Below are 27065 nucleotides of genomic sequence, written 5' to 3'. Positions count from 1 at the left end.
GTCAATAAAGAAAAGTTCATTTTTTTGATAGTAAAACATTTTTCTTTTGTTAATTAAAAAAAAAACGTATTTTTATTTTTTAAATTCGACGAGGATTAACTTGGTGAAGGGCAAATTATGTTAAATTTGGCGAGTATTTAATTTGGCGAATAGTCAGTTATCAAAATTTTGGCGGGTATTTAATTTAATCCTTGCCAAAATTTATGCACTTAAGGTATGTACAAACAAAGTTGGATTTTGTTCCGAAATGGCGGCGACCGCTGATGAAATTATCGCTTTTTGAAAACTGAAATTTAGACAAAAAGAATGTTGTTTCGTGATATGTAAAAATGTTTTTTGACATAATATATGTGATTTTTTCGTTAGTTTTCCTTTAAAGTAAACAAGATAAAATTACATATCTTTCCAAAATCACTGACACGTATATACACAATTACAAGATTACACATGTCTTATAATTATTAAAAATATTTATCGTCAGTTAATATATCGATATGATTAATACCTAACGGAAATAATTATAAGTTGATATTTAACTTAATTGATAATGGCTGTATTAAGATTCCACTGAATCCATTATTTACTGATACAGTACAACGGATAGGATTACAATTCTCTATAGTAAGAACACACATTTTGTCTGTCTCAGCGCAAAATGTTTAGCAGGTGATGTCTGTCAATTTCATAGTTGTGCAAGACACACAACATGCGATATACAAAAGAGAGGCTACTTACAGTAGTTGCAGCTTACAGTCAAATTGTACTCTACTTTATTTGGACTTATATTTTTAGGAGCTGATCACGGTTGTGGTGATATTTTGACTAGAAAAAAGTATTTTAAGTTCTCAATAAATATTTACAAAATTACATGTTATATCACTGATAGTTTGTGTGTGTAATGCTTCCATTATTTGTTCATTCGTGATACATGAACACTGAGAACTGGAAAACCAACTATTTTTACTGCACAGAGAAATTTTTTAAGCCATAAAGCTTTTGGAAAAAACAGGCCATTATTTTACTTTTTCGCAGCCTTGGTGCAGAATATTCCACTTTTCGACTACTGCATACCAACATTCGCATATTTAAAATTAAAAAGTCAAAGTATAACATCGCTACTGTCTCAACTCTGTCCCAAACTACTAGAAATAGCTATTTAAGAAAGCATTACTATGAAAGAAAGATTGTATAGTGTTTACTATGTTAAGAATTGCTTCGTAATAAGTTACAGTTTAACAATTTGCGCTATGCTATGCACAACCACAGATGATTTATCAGCGTTTTGTGGCTTCCTTGGTTTAACCAGCATTTTTAAGTAGGTACCGCCAGTCTGACCTTTGACTAAACGCCCCGGGTTAACACAGAAGCAGCCATCAATATCCTGCAATTAAAATAAAATTAATGTTATCTCAAATGTGCGGCATTTCCAACGAAAGCTGAAGTTGTGATTGCCCTTTCCTGATTGATTCAGGGCGGCATAAAATAGGTTACTTTCCCTCACCTTCATAAAGTACCTCAAATCGGAAGGTACGATCAAAACATCCGGTGTCACTGGCATAAAACAATGGCTTTCAAAACGTTCGTAATCCAAGTTGACATCTTCTGAAGTAGGGTGCAGTGGATAATAGCTAGTGTCATAGAAATAGATACGCATCAATAACTATAAGAAATAAATAGCCCCACACTGGAAGTAGATACACACTGACAGGTTGACTAATTTCTAAAACTGTGACTTTTCTTAGCGCAGAGGCGCTAAAAAAAGTAGGCGCAAAAAATAATATTTAGACTGCTGAGTATGCGCAGTAGGTATAAACGGGTAATACGAATATAATATTAGACGGCTGAGTATGCGCAGTAGGTATAAACGGGTAATACGAATATAATATTTAGACGGCTGAGTATGCGCAGTAGGTATAAACGGGTAATAATAGAGACAACACAAAGAACAAACTCGTGTAGAAGTTAAAGCATGCATAATACGGAGTAACGCACGAAGAGAATTAGCGATCAGGAAATTTTTAATAAGTGCTTCTGAAATTTTAATATTTTTCACTTAACTTTTCGCGAAATAAAAGAATTTTTAAATGATCAAATGAAAAAATATTTATAGCAGTTTGCAGCCTAAATTGCTAAGGAGGTCAAAAACTGTTTGTGTAAATGAACATCTCGGAACGGCATATATCTAGATCACACATTTTGCGTAAATTTACACTACCATTAGGAATCACTTTCTAAAAGCAGGGTACTGCTTAGTAAAACACTCCAAAATGTTGTAAAAAATTGCATCTTCGTTAGTTTTAAAGAACTTAAATGTTTTAATCAATAAAAAAGTAGGAAAAAAAAAACATGACAGGTTATATGAACATAAGAAATGCTGTGATTATCATCCAAAGGCGTTAATATCAAATGTACTGTACGCAAGTAGTTGGCAGTCTTTTCATTGAAAAACTAGAAGACATGCTACAGCAAGTAACATCATTTCGGATTAAATACTACCGCTACGAGTATCTGAGAATAACACACAAAGATGGTTGATACTGCCATGAAAAAATGTTGAAACTGAACAATCTACAGCCACTGTCGTTGGACCAAGTCAACCAATACATTTGCTCTGAAAGAGTCCTACTGTTAAAACACAGTTTAACCCGAAACATTTGTTTGGAATAGAGAAGGATTAGCAATATAAGTTCAAGAGAATAAATCAAATACTAAAATCAGCCAAGATAGAAGCTCGAACAAGTGTGGATAAAGGGGAACTGCAGTATAAATCACTTTTTTCTTTTTTCTTTAATACGTACTCAGAAAAGCATAAGAAATCAAAACTTACTTCACAAACAGACAGGCGCGATTTCATGTAGGACTGGGCCCGATTAAAAATAATAACATCACATCGTGCAGAAAGTTTAAGCGAGCGCAGAGAACGTTCATGTTAAGACCTATAGCTTACATTTAAATTGCTTTTTGTATGTGATTTATGTTTAAATCTTTAAAAAATGGTAAGTTGCTCTGCGTTTCGATGTACCAATCGATCAGAGAAGTGTAAAGAAGTCAGTTTTCACAGAATCCCATTTTATCTAGTGAACGCGGTCAAAGTTTCTCGTTTCTTCTTATTTCATTTTTTGTACTTGTATCCACAGAACACAACCAAAAAACGTTTTGTACATTATATAAAATAAAAACACATGACTATACCAATTTCCAATACAAACACAGACAAAAAGGTTTTTTAGTTACACCTGCATCTTTCGTAACGCTCAAGTAACGAAACTTTTTTGATGGAAGGACCTGCCAGGGGGTAAATGTGCCCATTGTCTTCAATCTTTGTTACTCCTTAAGGCTGCATGTAATGCTGATAATGCAGTTTCAGCTTTGTCAAAACAACCACTTATAAATCAGTAGCATCTACAACGCATTTATGACCTATATTTATAATCATAAGAATGATTTTTATTTATACAATATTAATACCTTATCACGATAAGAACATTGTTCGATCTTTCGATCACGCATTTTAATGGTCCTCCATCACGGAGAAAGTTTCAACGTTACATAAAATTTGTTTGCATTTGTGCGCAAAAAAAAAACGTGCGGAGAAATGATATTGCTGAACTGTGAAATAAAAATAAATTTGCTTGTAAGTAAGAAAGTTTTTTTACTGAAGCAAATGATTAAAGTTTTTTGACGAAAAGAATGTTAAAAAAAAGCGATTAAATATATTTTTTATTTCTTTAAAAAGAAAATATTTTTCTAAGAACGTTACTTTGAGTCAGTAAAAGACACCTCGTCAGTTTGCATCATTATTAATTTCTCCCTTGTGACACACAAGAGGTTCGAAGTCGCATGGCAGTAGCTTTGTAAAGTCTTTTTCATGAAGAGAATTATCCGATTCTAAGTTTTCTAAATTATAATCTTCGTGCTGCTGAGCTCCCGTCTTTCTGCACGATGTGACGTATGCTCATCTATTCGGACCTAGTCCTCTTGACTCTACGCGACCTTACAAATTTATTTGAAATTGAAGATGGTTACCGACTCGATTAAGGTATAAAGAAAGACTTTAAACGATTGTAAAAGGTTTATTTTGACATAATTATGATTGGTTAACCAAAATAACATTTTTTTCAAATATTTTTTTTTACTGGAGTGCCCCTTTAACACTTAAAACACATGATAAATGTGTAACAGGAATGAATTTTTGTTGACCAACAAAAAAAGATTTACTAAACTTTGTAAGCATGTCTACTAATATTAGTAGTAGCTGGTCGAATTGTGAACCTGGGACTACTGCTTATCGTGTCAACTTTCGAGTATATACAGCAGGGGTTAGGTTAACAGCATAGTGAAGCATAGTCAAAATTCTAGTTATCAAATTTGTATAGGGGTTTCCAATAACTCAATTTAATGAAATAAAACCCTAACACATATCAGGTATTATGCAATTTTTTGAAAACTAGTTGTGAGTGTAAACTAGTTGTGAGTGCGGCGTAGGAAAATTTTGTGACGGGCAGACAAACATGAAGAGTAGTAAAAAAGCAATTATATGCATTGATACTATTAAATGTTAACAGAAATTTCGTAAGAATTTTAAAAAACTAATTTTATAAGTTGTTATTTTGGGTTTTACAAGAAAATTTTAATTATTGTTTGATTTTTTCCGTCCATCACAGAAATCAATCACGAAAGTTTCATTATGCCTGACAAAAAAAATTAACTATCTCGAAACAATGCCATGCAAGAAATATTTATCGAGTTAAGTGCCACGATGGCTAATTTCTTTCGATATTGTTGAATCTTAATTTGTCCATCCCTCACGAAACAGCAATTTAAGTTAAAATTGCATTAATTAATATTGCCATAATACTTTGAAAAAATGACATCTGGTCATTGGGGGGTTGTAGTCAATACCCATCATCTCATTATGGTGTCACAACCCCTAGTCTAATAAAAATTCGAAACGATATTAAAGAAATATCAAAAAAAAAATAATTTAAGTAATAAGGAATTACCATTGCTGCATCAAAAGATGATTAGCAAGCCTTCCCAGACGGTCTGAACGAACAGAGCTAAAAAAATATTTTTTAGATTACTTAACACGCCAACAATGGCAATGTCAACTCTTTTTTTTTTTAAACCATAAAGACTGCTCAATATCTTTAAAACAGACACACATTAGCAAATTTTGCCAGGTAAAAGGCATTAAAAGTTAGAAGTTTGGGCTGTTTTTTGCTTACCTTTTAAAAAGTTAATTGCATTTAAGTGGTCACACATACCTGACCTCCTCTGCACCAAGATGAAACAAAATATCAGTTGAAGTGAGTCCGAAACATACATCATTAATCATGATCGTGCAAGGATCTGCCATCATCATTATCTAAAAAAGAAAATACAGCCAAATTGATCATCTAAGGTTTTTTGCGAAGGGAAGCGCAGTCAATTTGGCATTTAAGGTGGCAGTAACACTTTTTTAGCTGTCCAAATAGCTGAATTATTTACTCAGCGTTTTATTTATACTATTTTTTTTTATTATTTCCTAAAAATGTAGGCCTTAATTCATAATAAAATGATTTTAACTTAACACTAAAATTGCTGAGTCAGCAGAAATCTCTATTTAAAAATGTATCATAAGCAAGAAAAAAATCAGCTTCTCAGAGCTCCAACTTTTTACAATCTCGTTATTTTTCATCAGCTTTTGGTTTTAAAGGAACCTTGGGTTAACCCTGTTAAAACGGTGTGCGGATTTTTTTTGTTCATTATTATTACTTTAACAATAGCCTTTTGTTTTTTTCAAAAGATTCTTTGTTAGCATCCCCTGCTGCATCGAACACTGTTAAAAGAAAAATATTACAAATAAAAAGATTTCCGCACACCGTATCATGACTGCATGGTTCACCAAGCATGTCTGAAAAAAACTCGTGCAGTGTAGCATAATGAAGATCCTCTTAAGTTTCTACATAATGCGCCATCTTTGTTGTTATTAACGTTTTTCTTTATAATTACGTCATTTCTTTCTGTACAATTTCGCAAGCGCGTAGACTTAAACTATATTCGGCAGAACTAATAAATTATTCATGGTTTTACTTTAAAGAGAAATTGTTGAGGCTAAATATTTTGGTGAAAGATAATAGTATTTTCGTCATAAAATCGTGACAAGTGTTATAACAGAAAAAAAATGAATATATAGTCTACAAACAATCTTTCGTAACTAATTATGTAAGAAAAAATTTCCGATTTTTAAAAGGGTTACTGCCACCTTAAGCACGTATTATTTTTTTCTACTTTTTTACTATAAAGCAGGAAAAATCAAATTTGAAAAAAATTTTGATGAAATTTGTCATTTTTTAACTGATAAGTATAACCCCTTAGTCCCGGTTATCCTAATTTTTTTTCCTGCTTCCTCTACATTCTTCTTGGAACGAGCTAGCTATTTTGAAGAAATCTGTCTCATTCGAATACACTGTGAAAAAACAAACTGAAAACGTTTTATCGTTGTTCATACGAGTTGTGTAAGTTAAGTAGGTGTTAGGCAATAACATTCAATACGTCACAAAAACAACAAATGATTGGAAAAAATGAATGTTAAATAAGGTTAGTAGTTCGAATAAAGTTTGATATCAGTCTTTTGGTAGAGGCAACCGTTGGCTAAAATTTTCTACTTAAGACACAAGCAGGGAAAGATAGCTTTAACTTGATCTACAGCTTGATAAATGATTTGAGATTTGATTATGCTCTGATACGTACGTTTGTATCTATTTTACAAATTGCGGAACCTGAACAAGACGTTGGCCGTCGTTTGGAAACATAAAAAGTTCTTGCAAAGTTTTAAAACCGCAACATTAGATGTTGGAAGAGAAAGTTTGAATTTGTTACTGTAAAAAGTCTAGGACGTCTTTTTGTATGTTAAGTCTGTTTCTTCATAAGTTAACTCGGAGAAGAAAATATTTAAACCGTAAAAAACAATGTGGTTTTTACTGTGTTAATAATGTGAAGTTCTGAGGAATTAGAAGCAGGCACAGTTCGGTTTGTGACGAAATTAAAAGAACAAGAAAAAAGCTCCAGAAAAACTATGTTGTCCGTTAACGTTTGCTTTGTTCTGATTCATCGCAGCTTTGTTCGATTCATCAAATTTGAAGACGCTGCAATGCAGGCCAATAGCCAGAATGCTCTATGAGCGTACAGGTAACATTTCTAAGGTAACCTTTATTTCTGCTTTGTATGAAAATAAGTTTTTTCACTACGCACGTGTTTGAAATCAATGCATCATAACTTAGCCAGTTTTTTATTCTCCTTCTCCGATTATCTTATATTTTTTGTTAAACATACAGAAAAACGAAAACGAATGCGTATTGTAAATATCTTTTTCAAGGGCTCATTTTTCGCAATCTAATATGTGGCTAGTGCCGAACCAGCACAGATATATTAAAAAGTAAAAAAAGAAGCTCTGGGAGCGAGATTGCCATTTTTTCGACGAACTTCTTTAAAATATTGCTTAAACTGTTTACTATAGCAGATAAAAGTTCTCTCCATATTCGTCATGGAGCATGATGTAAATTTTTCACTTGCACACATAGGGACCTGTTTCTGCTCCGCGTTAAAAAGTAAAATCAAATGAAATAGAAGAAAATAATAGAAGTTCGCTTTGCTCGATAAAACAGTCAGAAACGAAGGCTAAAGGGATTTAGCTGGTATTACATCAAAAAATTAATACTAAGTCTTATTTCTTGTGACAGTGGGTGGCGAGTTTAGCTGGCATTGTATCAGACAAGTTGTTAGGTACGTTCAACCAAAGAATTAAATAACATGTTTACCCACCCTTTTGTTTGGATCATTTTCAAATGGAGGCTGTGGGTAAACAAACTCGTGGAAAACATCACGTTGCGATGGGAGAAACACAACCTTTGTTTTTAAACTAAAATAAAAAAACATCTATCAAAGTTCGTTTTCTACAGGGACAAACATGTCAGCTTTTTAATTTTTTTTTAATGTTAGGAACTCTATTACAATTCTTACTTTTTAACACTGGCAGCGACCTTGTCGCGACAGTGTTCATATAATTCTTCAAATGACTCATCAACATCTCCTTTCTAAAAAATAAAAATAAAATATAGTTTAACATAATTGAGTCCAAAAATAAGTCAACATGTTAACTATCTATAAGTGTCTTAGACCTGAAGTATTCAGAGGAAAGCACTGTCATCATAAAATATAGAGGAGGTCTTAAAGAAAACTACTTAGAAAATCTTGTAGACATTCTAAGTTTTGTTGGCTTGGCCAAAAATAATTAGGTTGGTGACACCATCAAAATTTTATTCAATAACTAAAAATAATGAAATTTGTATTGCAAGGCTGTTTCTCATTACAGCAATATGTTAGCAACAAAAGTTATCTGAGCGGTAATTACAGGGAGGAAAATTCAGAGAGTACAACAGTCATTATTTGTATATCAAACTTTACCTCAATCTTCGGTTGTTTGCTGTCCACAAATGGTCCAAGCTAAAGCAGTAAGGGCAGTTAAACATTTTAATGGAAAAAACAAAATGACGTCAACGTAATTACTTTTGCGACATTTCAAAACTTCGTGGGACCTGACGAGGTTTATTCCAGAACTCCATGTTAAAAAGTGGGACTAACGCATTGGTTAGTATACACACGTATATATAAAAGCTGCAGTTCTGCAAAGTATTGACGAATCAATGCTCTTTAACTAAAATGATCAAAACTGCTGTTGTGCCAATTTTTTGTCACCGGTTGTCGGTCTTTAAAAAGTACTATGGTAATGCAATTACGCAAAAAGGAGTTTTTAAAATTACCATTATTAAGACATCTGGAGCTTCAGTTTCCACTGTATTCAGAAGATCGTCGAGTGGTGTGTATGATAAGGTATTTTCGTCACAAGTAGCATATGGGCCAGATGTTACAAATACAGTGAACTGGCCTGAACACAAAAGCATTTGCATTATTTAACACTAGCCTGTGGAAAATCTACAGAAACTTGTTTGCCGTTAGTCGCAGCTAACATTTTACTCACAGACGTTTATTGTTTATATTGTAGTCTTAGTAAAGCTATTAAAAAATCCACTTTGCTTTGTTTGTCAGCACATAATGAAATGCTCTGCAGGAGTCCAGAATAAAACTACGCACAGTCTTTTTGAACAGACAATGCAGACTAGTTGGTAAACTGTTAAAAATCCACAGGAATTTTTCTGCCGTCCATATTCGCCCGTCCTTAAATTCAGCACTTTTTCGTGTTCCCATAACACGAATGTTTTTCTTGCGCATACTACGGGGTTTTTCTAGCTACCTATAATGACAAAATACCTTCATCAATTTGTAGCTCTTTTTTAGTCGCAGAAAAATATGGCAGTCGATCACCCTAAACGCAGAAAGAAAAGAAATTTGTTATTTGTAATGCTGACTGGCATGTTCACACAGGCTTTAGATTCTAAAAACTTTATGGAAAACTTGAAAACATTTACTCTATCTAATTTTACATGTTTAGAAAACTTTATACTATCTGGAATTTTGCACCTTTCCAAACTTAAAAACCTGTTGTAGAAAAGAAAACCAAATCAAATTTTTCAATTGACATTTACAAATAGATTAAAATTGGAAGGTACATTGGAAAAGTGTTGGAAAATTTTTGAATTGGTATACACTTACTGTGTAGATAGTTGATGGAAATATTCTCTCCCCTGTTTGATTCTTGCCTTGCAGAGCCACTATCTGAAACAAAGTTTAAGAACTTGCAACAACCTAGTCATGAAGCATAATTCAATAAAATTACTTGCAAATCTTGATTTTGCATAAGAAATTGTAAAACCAAGTAAACCGTATACGACTAATAAAAACATATTGTCACATTAATTATGAAATAGCGAGTTGTTTAATTTCCTAACATCAAAACCAGTCTGTTTTAGACTTAACAACAATTAAAAATATAAGAACGTCAAAAATATTCTATTTTAAGGAGATTATAAAGTTTTCTTAATGACGGCATCCAGGCTAGAGTCTGTGTTAATTATCAAATACCTAAACCAAAGAAAACACACACAATAAATAAATAAAAGTACAAAACGTGAGTAGTGTATGTTCTTTAGTCATCACAACAGCAATACCACTAGTAAAAATAATGGAACAAACCTGTCCAGGAAATAGGGAATAATTTTTGACTCGACTTAAATCGATGGGGATCCTTAGGCCACCGGATGTCTCCTTTGAACCTTCCAAAACAATAGACTTGGAGTTGATTCTTCCAACAGAATCACAGCAGATACGTCCACTATAGTAAACATCTTCCTGAAATAAAAAATCACTAATCTCCCTAAATTATGTGTTTAACGAGTCAAAAAATAACAATAAAACAAACATACCAAACACTTAATGCCAGCACTTTCAAATTCATCTAATAGTAGATTCTGTTTCATTTGATTGGACAAGATGTTGATGATTTCGTTTAAAACTATGACAACACAAAGATGAACATGTGTATACACAGGGTGGCCAAAGATTTAAAACTTTAAAATTTCAGGAGGTTTTAACAGTATGTAGGAAGTTTTGGGTCAAATTTAAGGAGAAAACACTAAATAACATTAAAAATCATTCTATATTATTGCAGATTTTGCCAAATTTTGAGGGGAAATGAGGAGATACTGATAATCAAGCCTTCAATTTTTTTAAAATGAAGGCTTGAAAAACTGCAGTAATGAAGACATAATTCATCAGTCCTGATGCAAGAGAAACAAATGCTCAATTTTGGTCACATAACACGCAGTAAAACATAAAAAGGTTACTAATAAAAAATAATGGATATCACCATAAACAATTTTTGTAGATTTTAAGAGGAATCAATATTTTTGATCCAAACTTCAGGTTACGAAGGAGAATTTTAGCAGGGTTTTCATTTGTTTAGGCAATTTCGGAGATATTAGGAGTGGCCACTCTGCTGTAATGAATGCTTGACAAATTATGTTGTTTAGTAAATTGTTTTATAGAAATAATGAAAAAATTCGTTTAGGCCTTACTTATACTTACCATCAGCCTTTTCTTGCAACTTTTGAAACATGTGTTGATAAGTTTTCTTGACATTACAATCGTCGTTGTAATTTTTTATAGTAATCTTTTTTGCACATCCCTTCCAGTTAATATTTGTTTTCTCCGAAATGCCATAACTTGCAACTACGTCTCCTTTTCCAATGCGTGATTCGTATTTTAAGGATGGTGTATTTCTTAAAAGCACAAACAGTGTACATAAATAGTAGTTACTTCCCTGCATATACATTATTTAAAAAAACTGAAGAACAAAACATCACTTTCGTTTTACATCTTAATTATACTTTATTCTTAACAGAATCCATCGACTTTTTAAGTCTTTTATATATAACAACTTATCTACTGATTAGATCATGTTTTCTATATCTTGATGATTAGGTGTAAGTGCATTGCTAATCTCTAACTTATTTAAAGTCAAACAGCCTAATACATCTGTCCCTCTACACCTGCACATTTCTACTGCTAGTTTTACCATGCTATGTTAGAATAAAACCCTTCTATGTTTAGAGGAATGACTGTTTGATGTGATGTATAATTTATACAAACATCTTTATTATTATCATACTCTTTTATTGTTAAAGACTAAAAGGTTTCTTGTTATTTTTTTTAATTTCTTTTTTTTTATTCATTTTTCGCTTAAGGATACTGTAATGATATAAATATAATTTTTTTACAAAATTTTTTTTTTCAAAAATATGTGGAGTTTGATATTCTATACCAACTTCTATATGTATTTTTCAAAAATGTTGATTGGAAGTAAAATAAAAAAGGATTTACTACTTTTGGCCGGCAAACCTCAAACACAGTTTCTTTTGAAAAGCGAACAAAGAAATATGTGTGAGTCTCACTTTGAGCATTCTATAAGTTTTTTCTATATTTATTTTTCAAAAATGTTGATTGGAAGTAGGATAAAAAAGGATTTACTACTTTTGGTCGGCAAACTTCAAACATTTTTCTTTTAACAGAGATTAAATATTTAATGAGTTGTCAGTAGTTCGCTTATAACACCTTCTGCACATCTTTGAATAGGCTATTGTTGTACAGGTCAGGTTGGGAAAAACTCTTTTAGGAGGAATTTTGGATGTTCGTTTTTCACGATGTATACATGACTTAAAATGTCCGAAACTCCCCTCCATGAAGGAGAAACTCAGCAAAACTTTGCACATGTGCTCATCGATACCTGTTGCAAATGACTTGTCACAATTTAAGTACATTTTGGTTATTTAAAGAAAGAGACAGGTTAAAACGCAAAAGGGCGAGCAAAAATCCATTTTTTCACAAATTTTTAAATAAAAAACGAGCAACGCACTTTTTTTGAAAAAATGTGACATGGTACCGTTGCTATGGTTATGCTAAAGAGATTGATAAATTCGACGCAGAAAAAAATAAAACGGAGGGGAGTTTCGGATGTTTTAGTGAAAAACAAAGATGTGGATTTATGGTTACCTGGAAAAAAAATTAAATTCCATATTTATATTATCCTATAGACAATTTAATTTGCTTTTATATTCAATAAATAATTTTGAAGAAAAAAACATCATTTTTGAGAAATAATGAATACACTGAATATTTTGAATCCCTTTAGATACAGAAATAACTTTAAAAGTATCTTATAAATAAAGCGCTTCCCTGAATAAGTCACAATTGATTTTCACATATTCCTTTGTACTCTGGGTGTAACAGTATTAAAGAAAAAACTGTTTTAGAAAAAAGCTTATTTGATAGTTTACTATTTAAACTTATCGCTGAACACATTTACTAAGACTCATTTTTCTTAAAATGTGAATCCTAATGTTACATCTTTATTATTTGGTACATATGGAGATATGACCAATCCATCCAACATAAAAGATGTACAAAAACTGTGTACCAAAACAACTCGAATTTTGTAAGCAAGGCCTAACAATTACAATGACTAACAGTTTGCTGAAGCAGTGTAGGAAGCAAATTAATTTTCAGTGTTTTTTTACGTATGGGAGAGAAAACCCAGGGTCTTAGTTTTAGTGTTTCTATGAACAGGTCACAGGTTTTGGCTGAGGGTGAGATTTTAAACCTTCTAGACGTCATTAAAGTAGATATGTACAGTTAACTCTGAAACATGTTTTAAACAAAATGTGATGTTTATTATAGACATACATTGATGGTGATATTGATGCAGGTGAAAAAGAAGTTATAGGAGTAGAATTCATGCTTGCAATCCGTTTATTAGGAACTCGATCCTCTGGTGTTTCTTTTAAACGTTTCTTTATTGAAGCCTAAAAACAAAAATTACTAACTCCATAAAAATTGACAGTTTAACCAGTTAATCAATGGTCCACACTGAAATGTGATTACTATCATATAAAACAATGAAGTTATAGCCTAATTGCAGGAATTCTTAGCAGACTAAAACATATAACATATGACTGCAGATAAATTGGAATCTCAACAACAGCTATTAATATTCAGGTTGGTGCCTTTCCCTAAACACCCAGTGATCATTGAATTTGCTTGTGTCAGCAAATCTAAACTTTGCTACAGATAAGTAATAGTGGAAAATGGAAATAACTAAAATTTAGAGGTTTTAAGATGAAAGTTCCAAATAGTAATAACTCTACATAATCTACTTTTTTTGTGTTCCAAATTCTAATATATTTGCACTGCCTGAGAAACAGAACATAATGAGGATTCGAATTAGAAATATAAAGTTGGTATGGGAGCACTGTTCTAATGGATTATTTTGTTGCAACTGCCATTATAGAAACATGATACAGATGATCAAAAAACGGGATTAAATGAAGACAGCATTTCAATTTGCATATTGGGAAATACAACCTGCTAATTTCAATTCTAATAATTTAAGGGCATTATAACCTTGTGAATTATATTGCCAGCAGTTTCCTATAATTTTTTGATGGAGATTATTATTTGGAAAATGCACTGTCCACCAATAACATTAAAAGTGCAAAAAATAAGAAAAAGAAATAACAATTAAATAAAAAAAAAAAATAATTTCCCTGACAAATTTCCCTCATATTTTTCTGACATTTTGCCTATATCTTCAAAATTCCTGACATTTCTAACAGAGGGGAACCTTTAGTGAACATTTTATTTTCAACAAGAAACTTTACCAACAGGTAGATGGTGTAGCCATGGAATCTCCTTTGGGTCCAACTTTGGATAATGCGTTTTTGTGCTAGTATGAGAAATAATGGCTTGATAATTGTCCTGACGAATTTAAGCTGCTATATTATGACGTTATGTCAATGATATTTTTGCTTTGTTTCAATCACCTGATCATTTACAACTGTTTCATTCATATATGAATAGATGCCTTCTATATCATTTTCTCTTGAATCCGAAACAATATTAATTTGTGATTTCTAGATATCAACATTACCAGTAAAGAAAATAAATTCATCACTTTGGTTTGTAGAAAAGCCACATTCAGTGGTGTTTACACACACTTTGACAAACATAATCCATGAAATGTATAAGTTCAATATGATTTATACCTTAATCAATTACTGTTATTGTATTTGTTTGAGTTGGTCACTTTTTCATCAAGTTTTGGCTTACAGAATAAATCTTTTGACCCTCAAATTGAAAGAGAGCCTGCTCATTATTCATAATACCTCATTCTATGCCCACATTCTATGCCCATTTTGTTATTCGACTAAATTTTAAATTAATATATTCTTCCAGCTTTATTGCAGTTCTTACATATATAATTATTAAAATTGTAAATCATTAGTTATGTCTTGATAATGGGTGTCGATACCCGAAACGCATTGTTTCCAGTTTAGTTCTTGCTAAAACTAACAAGAGTGCACACCCTTTTTATAGTAGTTAAACTGCGGTAAGTTACCCATTCTAATTGACAAAATTTTATCTGGTAAAAATTTTATTGCCTAGCCAAACAATCTAGGATCAACTTTGATTGTATCATTTTGTGACAGGAAATTTCATAACCTCTACAGAAATTATAACTGGCTTTTGAATAACTTGGCTCCCATTATTTTATAAAATCATATTTCTATATTCTATTTTTAGCTCAGAACTCATTGAGTTAACTGAAATCTCCACTCAGGTGCTTTTTTTTATTTTTGAGCATCTAGTTTGAGCATTTAGTTAAGCGAGGCAGCAATTTAGGCTAGGCACATATTGTTATTTAGTAAGTTATTTAGGATTTCAAAAACAGGTACTTTTTAGAATATAAGGTAGTATAAACAAAAAATGAATACAAACTTGAGAGAATAAAAGATAGAACATTTTTTTGTTTATTTCTACCATTTTAATTACAGTATTTAATTCCCAATTCTTCCAGCAGACAAACATACATCATAGAAAATTGATATATTAAACTAAAACCTACATGTTATGAAATCCAGACTGAGCATTCAATCACAGGGACACTTAATAAAGATTTACAGTGCATACTTTTCTGTCGTTTTGTTGTACGCATGTAAAGAAACAGACAGAAAAAAGATTTAAATCTAATTCCACAATAATGTAACATGTTATTCTACAATGATGTTATATTTCATTTAACAATGAAGTTACAGGCTATTGGGGGACTTTCATATTATATTAAGATATCTGCTACATTTAACAGGATTAAGGGGAGGACCCTTCAAACCCCTAGCTGTGGTTGATCACCCTAAATCACTTATATCATGAGACTATAGTGCATATGGTGAACAAAACATCACATACCTTTCCTTGTGGTGTCGTAGCATAACTGCCAAGCATATCCTCCTCGTCCTGTCTATCTTTTATATTACTTTTAAAAATTAAGCAAAAACAATTGCACATTTTATTGCCGACGTAAAAAAATTCTAATTTTAAGGGCTGCAAATTTTATTTGATAAACTATAATTTCTGGAATTTAATGAGAAAAAAAAATGTAGAAAAATTTTTACAATTTCTTTTTACAAATTTAATTCCAAAAAAATTTTCAAAATGACACTAAGCAATTATTACTTTATATTTATACTTAAACTTATGAAGTGAATTTCCATCGTGCAACCAAACCCAGAATAGAAATAACAATCTACTTGGCTAATAAACGTTTTTGTGCTATGTTAGAAAACAAACATCACCAATCGAATTAACTTTGGCAGGTGCAGAAAAAGAAATTACCAAAAGAATAATTTTTTAACTTTAGCCTTTGCTTAATGAATTGCCAATGTGAAACGCTATGTCAGCAATGGCTAGGTGCCATCATGAATTAGAAAGGCTGTACTTACAAATTTGGCGATTATGCAAAGTGTGACTGCAGGAGCCTGTTGCTGCACATGTAAACATGCACAAAAAAAATGGAAAGGTAACTAAAAAAAGATACACATGACCAATTGTGTTTATATCATACGTTTTTGGTCGGTAGGGAGTGTTTGACTTTCTTGATGTTGGAGTCTTCATATTATGTTTATTGTTTATTTCCTGAAAATTAATTGTATGTACATCAATATCATTATCTCAAAATAAAAGAACCTTAGTTTTTTCAACCTTATAAAATATTTAAGCAGTCCTGAGTTATGGACTGTAAGCACAAACCTGGTTAGTGATTACAGTCTGGTTTGATATTTTGTAAATATTTTAAAACATTTTTAAGGGGTCTTAGGGAAACATGATTCAAATAGGACTTAAAGCATTTAACATTATATAGTAAAGTAAAAATACACGTAACTCAATCAGGGTTTCCTTGGTGGAAAATGGACTTTAAGGCCTTTTAATTGTTGAATGACAACATTAGACTTTTGTCACTGCAAATATTGTTAATGAAAAAGCCTTAGTCTTTAACATTGGATTTAAGGCTTTCTAGATGCAAATAATGTAGATAATTAGGTAGGGAATTTGAAACTGGTGTTAACTCGCTTTTATCACACACAAAACTTTTGTTTTGATGCAGCATATCTTAATATATAGTGGAAACTACTATAATAGGCATTTTTACAAGCAAACAAGGCTGTGATTTAGGTCAAAGTCTTGCTAAGCATGGCTAAGAATATGGAGAGATAAACAACTGAGGCTTAAACCTGAATAATTCAACATGCAATCTGTAAATTAGATCAGGCTGATATTAAAATATTATCATGAGGTTGAAATAAAAAATGAGGTTGTTTATAAGAAAAAGCATGTAGTTTATAGTAAATGACACATTACCTTTTTTTCAAATTCATCTAGTGCCTCTGAACTTATATCCAGTGATGATGTCCCCTTATATGAGAAGTTCACCCAACTTGCAACAATTTCATCACATTGAAGATTATGTTTTTTGCAAAGATCACACACTGAAATTAAAACATAAATACGGTAAAAAATGAAAAAGTATGTACTCTTATACGTATCTAAAATGAAGGTTTCAAAAGAAATTCCAAATGTCACTAAAATGATTGGTAAAACAGGTTTTGCAACTTAAACAGGAAGCTCTGCGAGTTGCAACAATAGTGTTTAAGAGAGATACTAAAAGAACATGAAAAATGAAGAAATTATCTACAAATAAATCCATGATAAAATGTTTGTTCCTCGTGTAAGTGCAGTTTTGCGGACTTGCTTCATCTGTGCTCTGTTGGCGTTCACCTCCGCATTAGTTAAGAACCGCATGGCTGGATTTCTTGTGTAAAACCTGGTTACCAAAGACGAAGGGGCCAGGCAAAAGAGATTCGTGTCTACTTAGTTCTTTTAACAAGTCAGGAGTCAGTGAATTAGCTAGGATGATCAGGTTGGCTATGAATAGGCTTGCTTGTGGATTAAAAGAACCAGGACAATTCAATAATTCTGAGATCTGAAAGTGGGGGGTCCAACCAAGACGAAGATCTATCGGATGTTTTGTCCGACGAAAGTTCGAAACAAGCTACGGACATGTCCAGTCTACCCAATAAATTTAATTAGTTAGTTTTGCCGTCGTTAAAATCTTTCACGACGGAAAAATTTTGCCGTCATGATTTTTATTTTGCCATCGAAGCTGACTTAACGGTGGCAAATTTTTGTTGTCAAACATTTTCATTAATTCAGAGGGCTGGGAATAGGTTCTATTGAGTGAAGTCCATGTGTAAACCTAAAAAATTGAAGCAAGAATTTAACTAAAGATAAACATTCAAGATGGCGGTACTTGAGACTGCTGTTGCGATCACATGTTAAATAGTACCTTTGGTTTAAACACAAAACAAAACAAAATTTATCCCACGATACTCTCTGTATCGTGGGATAAATTAAAGTAGTATTCTTTTCTATTAATTTTTTAATATTTTTTAATAAAAAATATATCCATCTACGGAGTAACTTAGGCAACCTCGTCCTCAAGGATTGTTAAGAACAAGGTTGGGAAAACTCACTTGAGCATCATACCCCACCTAGGTCGACAGGTTACGGATCAGTAATTTTTACAACCTGTTTGTTGAAATAAATTCTTTTAAATTTGAAATAAAAGAAATCATGCACACACCTGCTGCTAATGTCTTATTTTTTTGTTTTATTGCTTAGACGACTAGAATATTGTGTTGAATTATTTTTTTTAAACAAAAACAAACCATTCGTACAAGGATCGATGTGGAAAGTACATTGGTTTTTTAATTTTGTTGCCACAGTATATTAATTGTTTTTGGCTATGAAAGTCATTAATTATAGCGAGTGAAAGTCATTAATTTGTGAGCGCTACTGAAATACTACGTAATAGGGTCACATGCCACTAAAAAAGACTGGAGCTAGTCTAAATATTTAACGAACAAGAAGATCGAAGCGGCCATCAAGGCGGCAAGAAAAACAAATATTTAAAAAACGAAATCAAAAAATCTGGGGTTACATGAACTTTTAACAAAAAGTGAATATGTCATTGGGAATAACTTATGAAAATCCTTCAGGTAAGTCCAGCTTGTAAAAGTACCTCGGGATCCCTTTAAATGAATGGTGTTATTGTGAAGAACGTAAGGTATAGTAGAGAACATTAAAGTCGGCCCCTTTCCTTCATGCTGATACTCTTATGCTTGGCTGGTGCATTACACTGAGACTCGAACGAAAGATGGAAGACCAATTGGAATCAAATATGTTTAGTAATAACCAAAAAAATTGTATATCGTATTAAGGTGACGGTATACCTTTTGAGCATGGTTTTTTAAATCGCGATTGTTTCAGCGATAGTTAATCAAAGTTTATTCATTCATACATCACCAAAAAGCTCTTTCAAGTGGTATTTGAAACTTTTTTACTTGTGAAAAGTACAGAGACATTTTTGAAACACACCCTGCCTTCAAAAAAGTTGTTACTTCATTTACAAAACTACTTCGTTTCCAAATCTCATTCGATGTTTTATAGAATCGTGTAATTATTTAATAATAATTACACGATTCTATTTAATAATAATTATTTTCCATAAGTCCCCATTTTTGATTTATTTTACTTTTTCTAAAAAAGACATTTTTTAACTTATAATTTGATCTTTAAAATGTAATATCTAGAGAATCGTTGATTCTTCGAAAATAAAAAAAAATCGCTTTTAGATAAACACATTGCCTACAGCACAGTAGCACTCTCCCTTGTAGATCTTCTGTAGTTTGTAAAAGAGATTTGAAATGTAATAGATGGTATACGAAAAAAACAACACTACGAAAAAGTGTTTCAAAGATTTTTTAAAATATCACACCTTTCAAGCATACTCATAATGATGGTGATACTTTTACACTTCCGAGGCGATGAATATTCAGAAGGTTGTCTTTTTAAATTTTATTATTCGCGAAGACATGACTGAGAATACCATAGAAATACAACTTTCTAAGTCGTTTAACATTTTTCTGTGACTTGCAGAAACAGAACAGGATTGCATACATACACAAAATGAAAATGCTTTTTTTCAGATGGTCATTTCTTTTCGGAAAGGAAATATAATTTATTTTTAAAAGTTATACCCAAGAGGATCATAAGTGTTAAAACATTCACTCTTAACTCTTATTCATTTAAGGTCTGAAAGACCGATCAGAAAAAAAAGTTAGTTATTTGGATAAAGTCAATATTCCCCTTCAAAAAATAAATAGTTTCACTATTGGGAAGATCGTCGTTTCTTTAGTACAAATGGCTAATAAAAAAACCCCCATTTTTTGATACAATAAAGGTATACTGTCACCTTAAAAAAAAGTCCAGAAGTTCTGTCTCCCACACGGCACAGCAGGCAATAAGTCAGCCCTGCCCTCGGTTTTGTGAGAAGAGATGTTCTGCGAAGACTCTAACAACGGAGTCTCCTGTACCGTTTTGCTTTGCATTGAACTGTGCCTGTGACAAGCATTTTCGAAGCTTGTCACCGGCAACTTCTGCGATATCAACTTAATGATGCCCTGACCTTCAGTTCGTAAATAGCATGTGTACAACTTACTTCCTAATCAGTTTACCTTAAAACATTGAGAGCTAGTTGGGACAGAACTACTAACTTAAGAAGTACACCATCGGAGAGGTAGGTCAATATGACTTGTACTTTATTTCCATTTGTCATAGTCTTAAGGAGATCAAAACAAGGTTAATGACGAAATTTTTTGCCAGCTAAAAAACAAAAAAATATTGTCGACGCAATGCAGACGCAAAACATTTGAAACGTATCTCACGTCAGCAATTTTAATGAAGGTGGGTATTTAGGGACTGCCTCAAAATGTTCGTACGTAGTTCGTATAATTTGTATAAAAAAATTTGTATCGATTTATTAAATCTTTTGATCACTTTATTTTTAATACGAACTTTTTCGTATCATCAAAATTACAAGTTCGTATAAAGTTCGTATCATTTAAAATAAAGTTAGTATGTAGTTCGTATCATTTTTAAAGAAGTTCGTATAAAAATTTGCTTATACGAAGTTCGTTTATTATAATTGGACTTTTATATTTTATATTTATTTTATATTGAAATTTTTTCAACAATTTGAAGTTCGTTTCGTTATACGAACTTCGTTTATTTTAATTAGATTTATTATCTAAGGTCTTTAGGGATCATCTCCACGGCATCATAGAAAGCAAAAACATTGCGGTAGATTGTTTAAAAATCATGAAAACAGGATCGTCGAAAACTGAAAGATCATCGTAGATCGTTTAAAAATCATGAAAACGGGATCGTAGAAAACTAAAAGATCGCCGTAGATCATTTAAAAATCATGAAAACATGATCGTATAAAGCGAAAAGATCGCCATAGATTGTGTAGATTGAACCTATGAACCTTGTATATTTTACTTCTTTTATTTCTGGTTTCATTTAAAGTGTGTATCATTTCTTTTCGTCTTTAAAAAAAATCGTTTAATTCTTTTGTTTCTGGTTTCGTATTGAAATAATTATGCGCAATTACGCCGGTACTTTTGAAGTTTGTTTCAAGATCGTATAGCAATTTACTTTGTTCGTATTATTTCATTTTGTACGATAAAAAAACTTCGTTTAAGTTCGTATCATATATTAAAAAAAGTTCGTATAAACTTCGTTTACATTTTTTATTTTAAACGAAGCACTTCGTATGACATTCGTTTCATGAAACGAAGTACTTCGTAGCGTTCGTATAAGTATACGAAAAAAAACATACAAACATTTTGAGACGATCCCTTAATAGAAATACATTTTAGAGATACATTTTAACACGGAAGAACAATTATGTATTGGGTAAAGCTTGGGTAAGGGATTACTCTAAAATAGCTCAGTTCTGCTTCGCGTGTGATAAAGAGCACGCCTGAATTTCACATAGCGTGTGTGCATGACCAAGACTGATTACATCAACAAAATTTTACAAAACGTTAAATATTTATTTTTATCTCGTCGTAAAATTTTCAGCAACAATCTGGAAAACAAAAAATATATTGCCCAATTTATCTTGTGATTTTTCCGTAGTCATGAGAAAAAATATAATTATAAAACTATATATTTTTTTTAATCGTAAATTTAATGATGCAAAATGATGCAAAAAAAAATGCAAAATTGATGCGTAAATTTAATGATGCAAAATCTTTAAAAGATTTGTTGTTTTTTTACCAACAACACACAAATATTCGAAAAACCTCATTGCTCTCAGGCAATTTACCCCAGCGAGCGCTAAATCGCTCACGTAAATTAATCTGCGATCCACGTGCGATCACAAAAGCTTGTGCAAATTAGTTTGCATGAGTGGTCAATGAAACAAAAAGTTACGACATGCACATGCTTGATCTGTGAAATAAAACTAAAAATAATCCAGTCGTCGCTGATCAAAAATATCAACAAAAATACTTGATCAAGAGCCCTGAAAATTAGAATTTTTTTACGTCGGCAATAAAACAACGTCAGATTCATTTCAACTGATTTGCGTCGGCATTGTGTCGGCAATATTATTTTGTAGTGAAATTGTTCAGCTGGGAATATCTTTCGTCATTCACCTTTTATTAGGGCTAGACCTCTCATAAAGTTGATGCACTGATCTCCTAAGACGATGATAAATGAAAATGGAGTGCAGTCTTATTAACATACCTTCTGGATGGTAAACTTCGTTAGGTTAATAGTTCACTGCCAACTGGTTTTTTATGTTTCTAGATGAACTTATTAGGTTAGGGCATCATTAGGTTCTATATCGCAGAAGTCGCCAGTGACATGCTTCGAAAATGCTTGTCACCGGCACAGTTTAACATGAAGCAAAACTGTAAAGGAGACTCAATTGCTAGAGTCTTCGCAGAACATCTCTTCTCACAAAACCGAGGGCAGGGCTGACTTATTGCCTGCTGTTTCGTGTGGAAAGAACTTCTGGACTTCTTTTTATTACAATATACAATTTTTTCGATTATTATTACGAATCGAAATATTTGTGTTTGCCCTCGCCTGACCGGGTCAGTAACATAGCGGGATGAAATTTTTTTTTCAGTCACCGTTACAAAAAAAATTTCTTTCTGCAGATGCAGGAATGCCAGCCTTAAAACAAAACCAAATAAAAATGAATTTTGTAAAACGTATTAACCACAAGTGCAAAGTTGAACGCGATGATGTGTTGGCAGATTTGCTATATTTTTAAGACTTTATTAACATGTTTTTTCTTTGGTATACATCATGAGAACATTCGTGCGAAAGCTGTATTACGGTACAGGACACCTAACCTCTCCAATGTTCTGGTTATATTTAACTTGCATGGGTGCGCACTCTTCTCGCAGTATTCTCTGTGACGATAAAGGTCGGACTGACTTGTGGCATGGTTCCAAATGGTCTTCCGTCTTTCGTTCGAGTCTCAGTGTAATGCACCAGCCGAGCATAAGAGCGACAGCATGAAGAAAAGGAGCCGACCTTAATGTTCTCTTTACCTCATGTTCTTCATAATAACACAATCGTTCTTCATAAGCTTTGTGTTTTTGGTGGCGCTTATTTAGTAGATTCTCTTAAAATGTGAAAAATATATCGTAGGATCTCTAGAAAATTCTGATAAATAGTCTCTTACGTGAGCGATAAATCGCTGGCGTAAACTTCTTTGCGCATGTGTGGGCGTGTGCGCACGCGTCTCCTGACTAGGCCTGGCTCTATTCTATTTTACCTTTTCTCTTCGCATATGCGGTTATGAGCATAAGAAGTAAATAATAGCAATTGAAGTTTGTTGCGGTATTGCTTCTGAAAATTACAAAAAAAATTATTTTTGCTTATTTTTGTCAACTTGCACTGTTATATTAACTTAATGTATAATTATACTTATACAAAAAAATATTAACAATTTTATGTGACAGAAACGTGACGTGCAGTTGCATTATGTAAAATGATTTCAGACAAAAAAACTAACGAGAAAAAATTAGATAGCCGCTTGTTTAGACACTCAGTTGAGCAGCCTAGTGCCCATGGACTAAGATTTGAATCATTTTTTTGTAAACTACCACAAAAAAAAATCAAATGCATAAAATTTTTTTCTTTAGCCTTCAATTACGTCAATTCAATAGGCGATTTGTTTTATAATACAATCGAATGAGTACAATCAACGTAGCTTAAGTTAATCAGCAGCCGAATAATTTCTTTTTCACGGAAGAAAATCACGCTGGGTCTCCTGGGCAAGATTTTTAAAGTTTCGTGTTAGACTCACGCTACGGAAGTGTTCGAAAATATTTTTGAACTTTTAAGACGAATTTATTATAGCGGAGACGAATTGGGAGGATTTGAGCCAAATTAAGAAAATTCATAGACAAAATAAGACGATTCGTAGACTAATTTGTTTTTAAAATATGATATTTAGAGACAAATTTGTGACTATCAGGAGACGATATGAGTTGAATTAAGATGGTTAAGACACTACAATGTTATCACAAAAAACGTCTCGTATGAAAGAGTTAAGACGAACAAAACAAATTTTTAAGACGATTTAAAATAAGCCGAATTTAGACAAAATTTGTGGACGATCCCTTAGGTGAAATAAATAAATAAATAACTTAAGTTGGTTAATTATCGCGAATTCCGTGAATTTTATTCATATTTTCGAAAATTAATCCTCACAGAATGCATTTATTGGACCTCGTGAAAACAACTTGAAAGTAGCTAGTTAGCAAGAGCATAAAGTATCAGAAAAAAGCCCTGGGCACTAGGTGCCCTTTTATTTATCATATTTGGTAGTTTATGGTCAAGTGTTGAGCATAAAAATCACAACACCTTTGCACCACTGTTGCTGCCTTATCTGGAGTATATAATTCCATAATAACTGCTGGTTCTCTTGTGGTTACTTAAAAAAAAGCTGGTTACTTCATAATACTGGTGGTTCTCTGGTGGTTACTTTAAAATACTGCTAGAAACTGTTGGTTACTGCTGGTTCCTGCTTTTAGTATCTACGTTCTGGGAAACAGTTTCCCATTTGGGAAACTCCATGGTTTCCAATTTGGGTAACCATTACCCTAAACAGGTGGGAAATACAGAATGGTTTCCCAATCAGGAAACCACCAAAAGAGAAAGGAATCTGCGCAAGAGCGGTTAAGCACACTACAAATTTTAAAACACTAGAAAGGGAATATTTTCCTGCAAATTTTCCTCAAAGGAAAAAAAAATTACGATAGCTTCTTTCCGCAATTCCGTAAAATTGTCTTGAGAATGGTTACGGTAACAGTTTCCCAACAGGGAAACCCAAATTAAAATGAAAAAAATTAGTTTAGGAAACGGTTTCCTAATGGGAAACCCTTTCCCTATATGACATGGGAATTTCCCTAGCTATACAACATGGGAAACCGTTTCCCTTTTAGTGTTATCTCCCCCGAACTGTGCAATGAACAGGAGACGAGAGAAGAAAAATATAGCTAGCTAGCTAGCTAAACTTACACTTTTCTAAGACATCAAGATTCCCATCAATATCTATACCAAACTCCCCAAACTCTGAGATTAAACTTTGTTCTAAATCAACATCTCCCATGGTTTAATTCTGTATTCACTGATCATTGACACTGACGAAAGTCAAGATTTGGATAGGATGTTGATGGAACAACGTTATTTCCCGCGCTCTGTACATAGTCTCGCTTGCTCAAAAAAACACTGCACCTAAACCTGTTGACTCCAAGGTGAATGAGATAAAAGACAAGCATAGTGGATGTGTTCATTATTCTCTGAAATCACCGAAGAATCATGTCTTAAATGCTAATCAAAAAATTAAACATCGCAACCTCAATAACATTAATTTAACTATTCGATACAAGGCCCGTGAAAAAATCTACTTAGTCATGTCAAGAGTACTATAGAAACGAGAACCAAACCTTGAATTTTGATGACGTCTGCCAGGCCCCGTCAATACACAAAAAGAATTTTCGTAAATTTGTTTACCTTTTGCCTTTCATTCTATATGCCTTTAAACGCTGACCAAGAAATGTAAAAGGACCGTGTACCTTTGAGGAACGGTTGCGGAGATAATTGAGGTTTAAAGGATTTTTGATCACGTCATCAACCCGCTCATTCCGAAATGGATTTGGAACCCAAGTTTGGGGAAGTTACCCAATTTGATACAAGGTGGGCGCGGTGAAAAATAACTGACGTCACCACCTTGCTTCCAAGTTATTTGCCTTCAAAGTTTTATGTGCATTGCAATAACTTCATTAATTCAAAATTAAGCCATCTGACGTTATGTTAATGTTATTAACGTCGTGCCGTAACCTCGACATATTTAACATTTTAGACATAACTTTTTCGGAGACTTCAAAGAAAAATAAAGACATCCACTATGCCTGTTATAGACACTTCCTATTATTATATAAGACTAGTTGATAAAGATGTGGAAATCCACTTAGGCAGGAGAACAATGGCAAAGAGCGCAGTCACAAGAACGGTTAAAGAGACATTGAGGTTTAAATGCTTTTGTTGAAGTCATCAACCTGTTGGATTCAAAACGGGTGGGTCGAGCCAGCTTTGGAAATTTGGCCTAAATTTGGTCCCAGATGGTCCCTAGTTACCCATGCAGGAGATGACGTCAGTTATTTCTACCCGTTTCCAAGTTATTTAGCTTTAAAGGAGAGGCGAACTGTGCACGGCACGGCTGCGAAATAAAAGCTTATGATGATTGTGTTGATTTTAAAGACCAGACCGACTGGAATAGTCAGTTTTATAAAAAAATCAATTTACACGTTTTAGCCATCATAACAAAAAACATCCTAAAAAAAGACTAAGAATGTTTGAAAATATTTGCAGGGTGGTAAAAATTACAAAAAGCCAACATATTGCGCTTTCGATTTGTTGTTGAATGTTTCCGGTCTGTATATTTATTCAAATTTGGTGCCATCTCATCACAACAAAATTCATCGTTCGAAGCTGGTAGTATTTTGTGGAAAAGGGACTATAAAAATGAAAAAAATATTGTTGTCAGTTATAATAGATATTTATTGAAGTTTAAACAAAGGTTATAAAATGCTTTTATTATTATAGTACGTAAAATATTTTTTGTTATCTTAAGTAAAAGAACTTATTTTTGATGTTTACTGGTAAGTACATCCAAAACCTACTTGTTTTATTTTCATCCTGTACAGCCATAAAGATTTTGCATAGTTATGAAATATAATTTTCTTTCTCTCGCTTAAAGTTTATCTTCTAGCTGCCACAATATAGTTTTTTGTTTGCCTCCCATT

General features: G+C 32.6%; 1 protein-coding gene across 1 annotated transcript; it reads right to left on the bottom strand.

The window, feature by feature from the left end:
* Positions 1 to 309: 309 nt before the first annotated feature.
* Positions 310 to 25530, bottom strand: LOC130656583 (DNA polymerase alpha subunit B-like). The gene is made up of 18 exons (XM_057459472.1): positions 25279 to 25530; positions 17188 to 17315; positions 16367 to 16464; positions 15739 to 15805; positions 13180 to 13298; positions 11026 to 11219; positions 10365 to 10453; positions 10135 to 10290; positions 9655 to 9717; positions 9313 to 9367; positions 8805 to 8929; positions 8449 to 8487; positions 8005 to 8078; positions 7807 to 7903; positions 5268 to 5368; positions 5004 to 5060; positions 1502 to 1628; positions 310 to 1381 (listed from the first exon to the last, which is right to left on the bottom strand). The coding sequence occupies exons 1-18, from the start codon at positions 25367 to 25369 to the stop codon at positions 1226 to 1228; spliced, it is 1836 nt and encodes a 611-aa protein (XP_057315455.1). The 5' UTR covers positions 25370 to 25530; the 3' UTR covers positions 310 to 1225.
* Positions 25531 to 27065: the final 1535 nt, after the last annotated feature.

The sequence above is a fragment of the Hydractinia symbiolongicarpus genome, chromosome 9 (genome assembly GCF_029227915.1).
Source record: "Hydractinia symbiolongicarpus strain clone_291-10 chromosome 9, HSymV2.1, whole genome shotgun sequence".
NCBI lineage: Eukaryota > Metazoa > Cnidaria > Hydrozoa > Anthoathecata > Hydractiniidae > Hydractinia > Hydractinia symbiolongicarpus.
This window is presented reverse-complemented; position numbering and strand designations above follow the sequence as displayed.

Bases quoted from the DNA above. Each gene is read 5' to 3' on its own strand.
- LOC130656583 (XM_057459472.1), bottom strand. From the start codon at position 25,369: ATGGGAGATGTTGATTTAGAACAAAGTTTAATCTCAGAGTTTGGGGAG. The intron at 15,806-16,366 runs GTATCTTTTTTT...AATTTTTAAAAG, and splicing joins ATAAACACAATTGGTCATGT to TAATATAAAAGATAGACAGG. The intron at 13,299-15,738 runs GTATGTGATGTT...TTTTGTTTTTAG, and splicing joins CTACGACACCACAAGGAAAG to GCTTCAATAAAGAAACGTTT.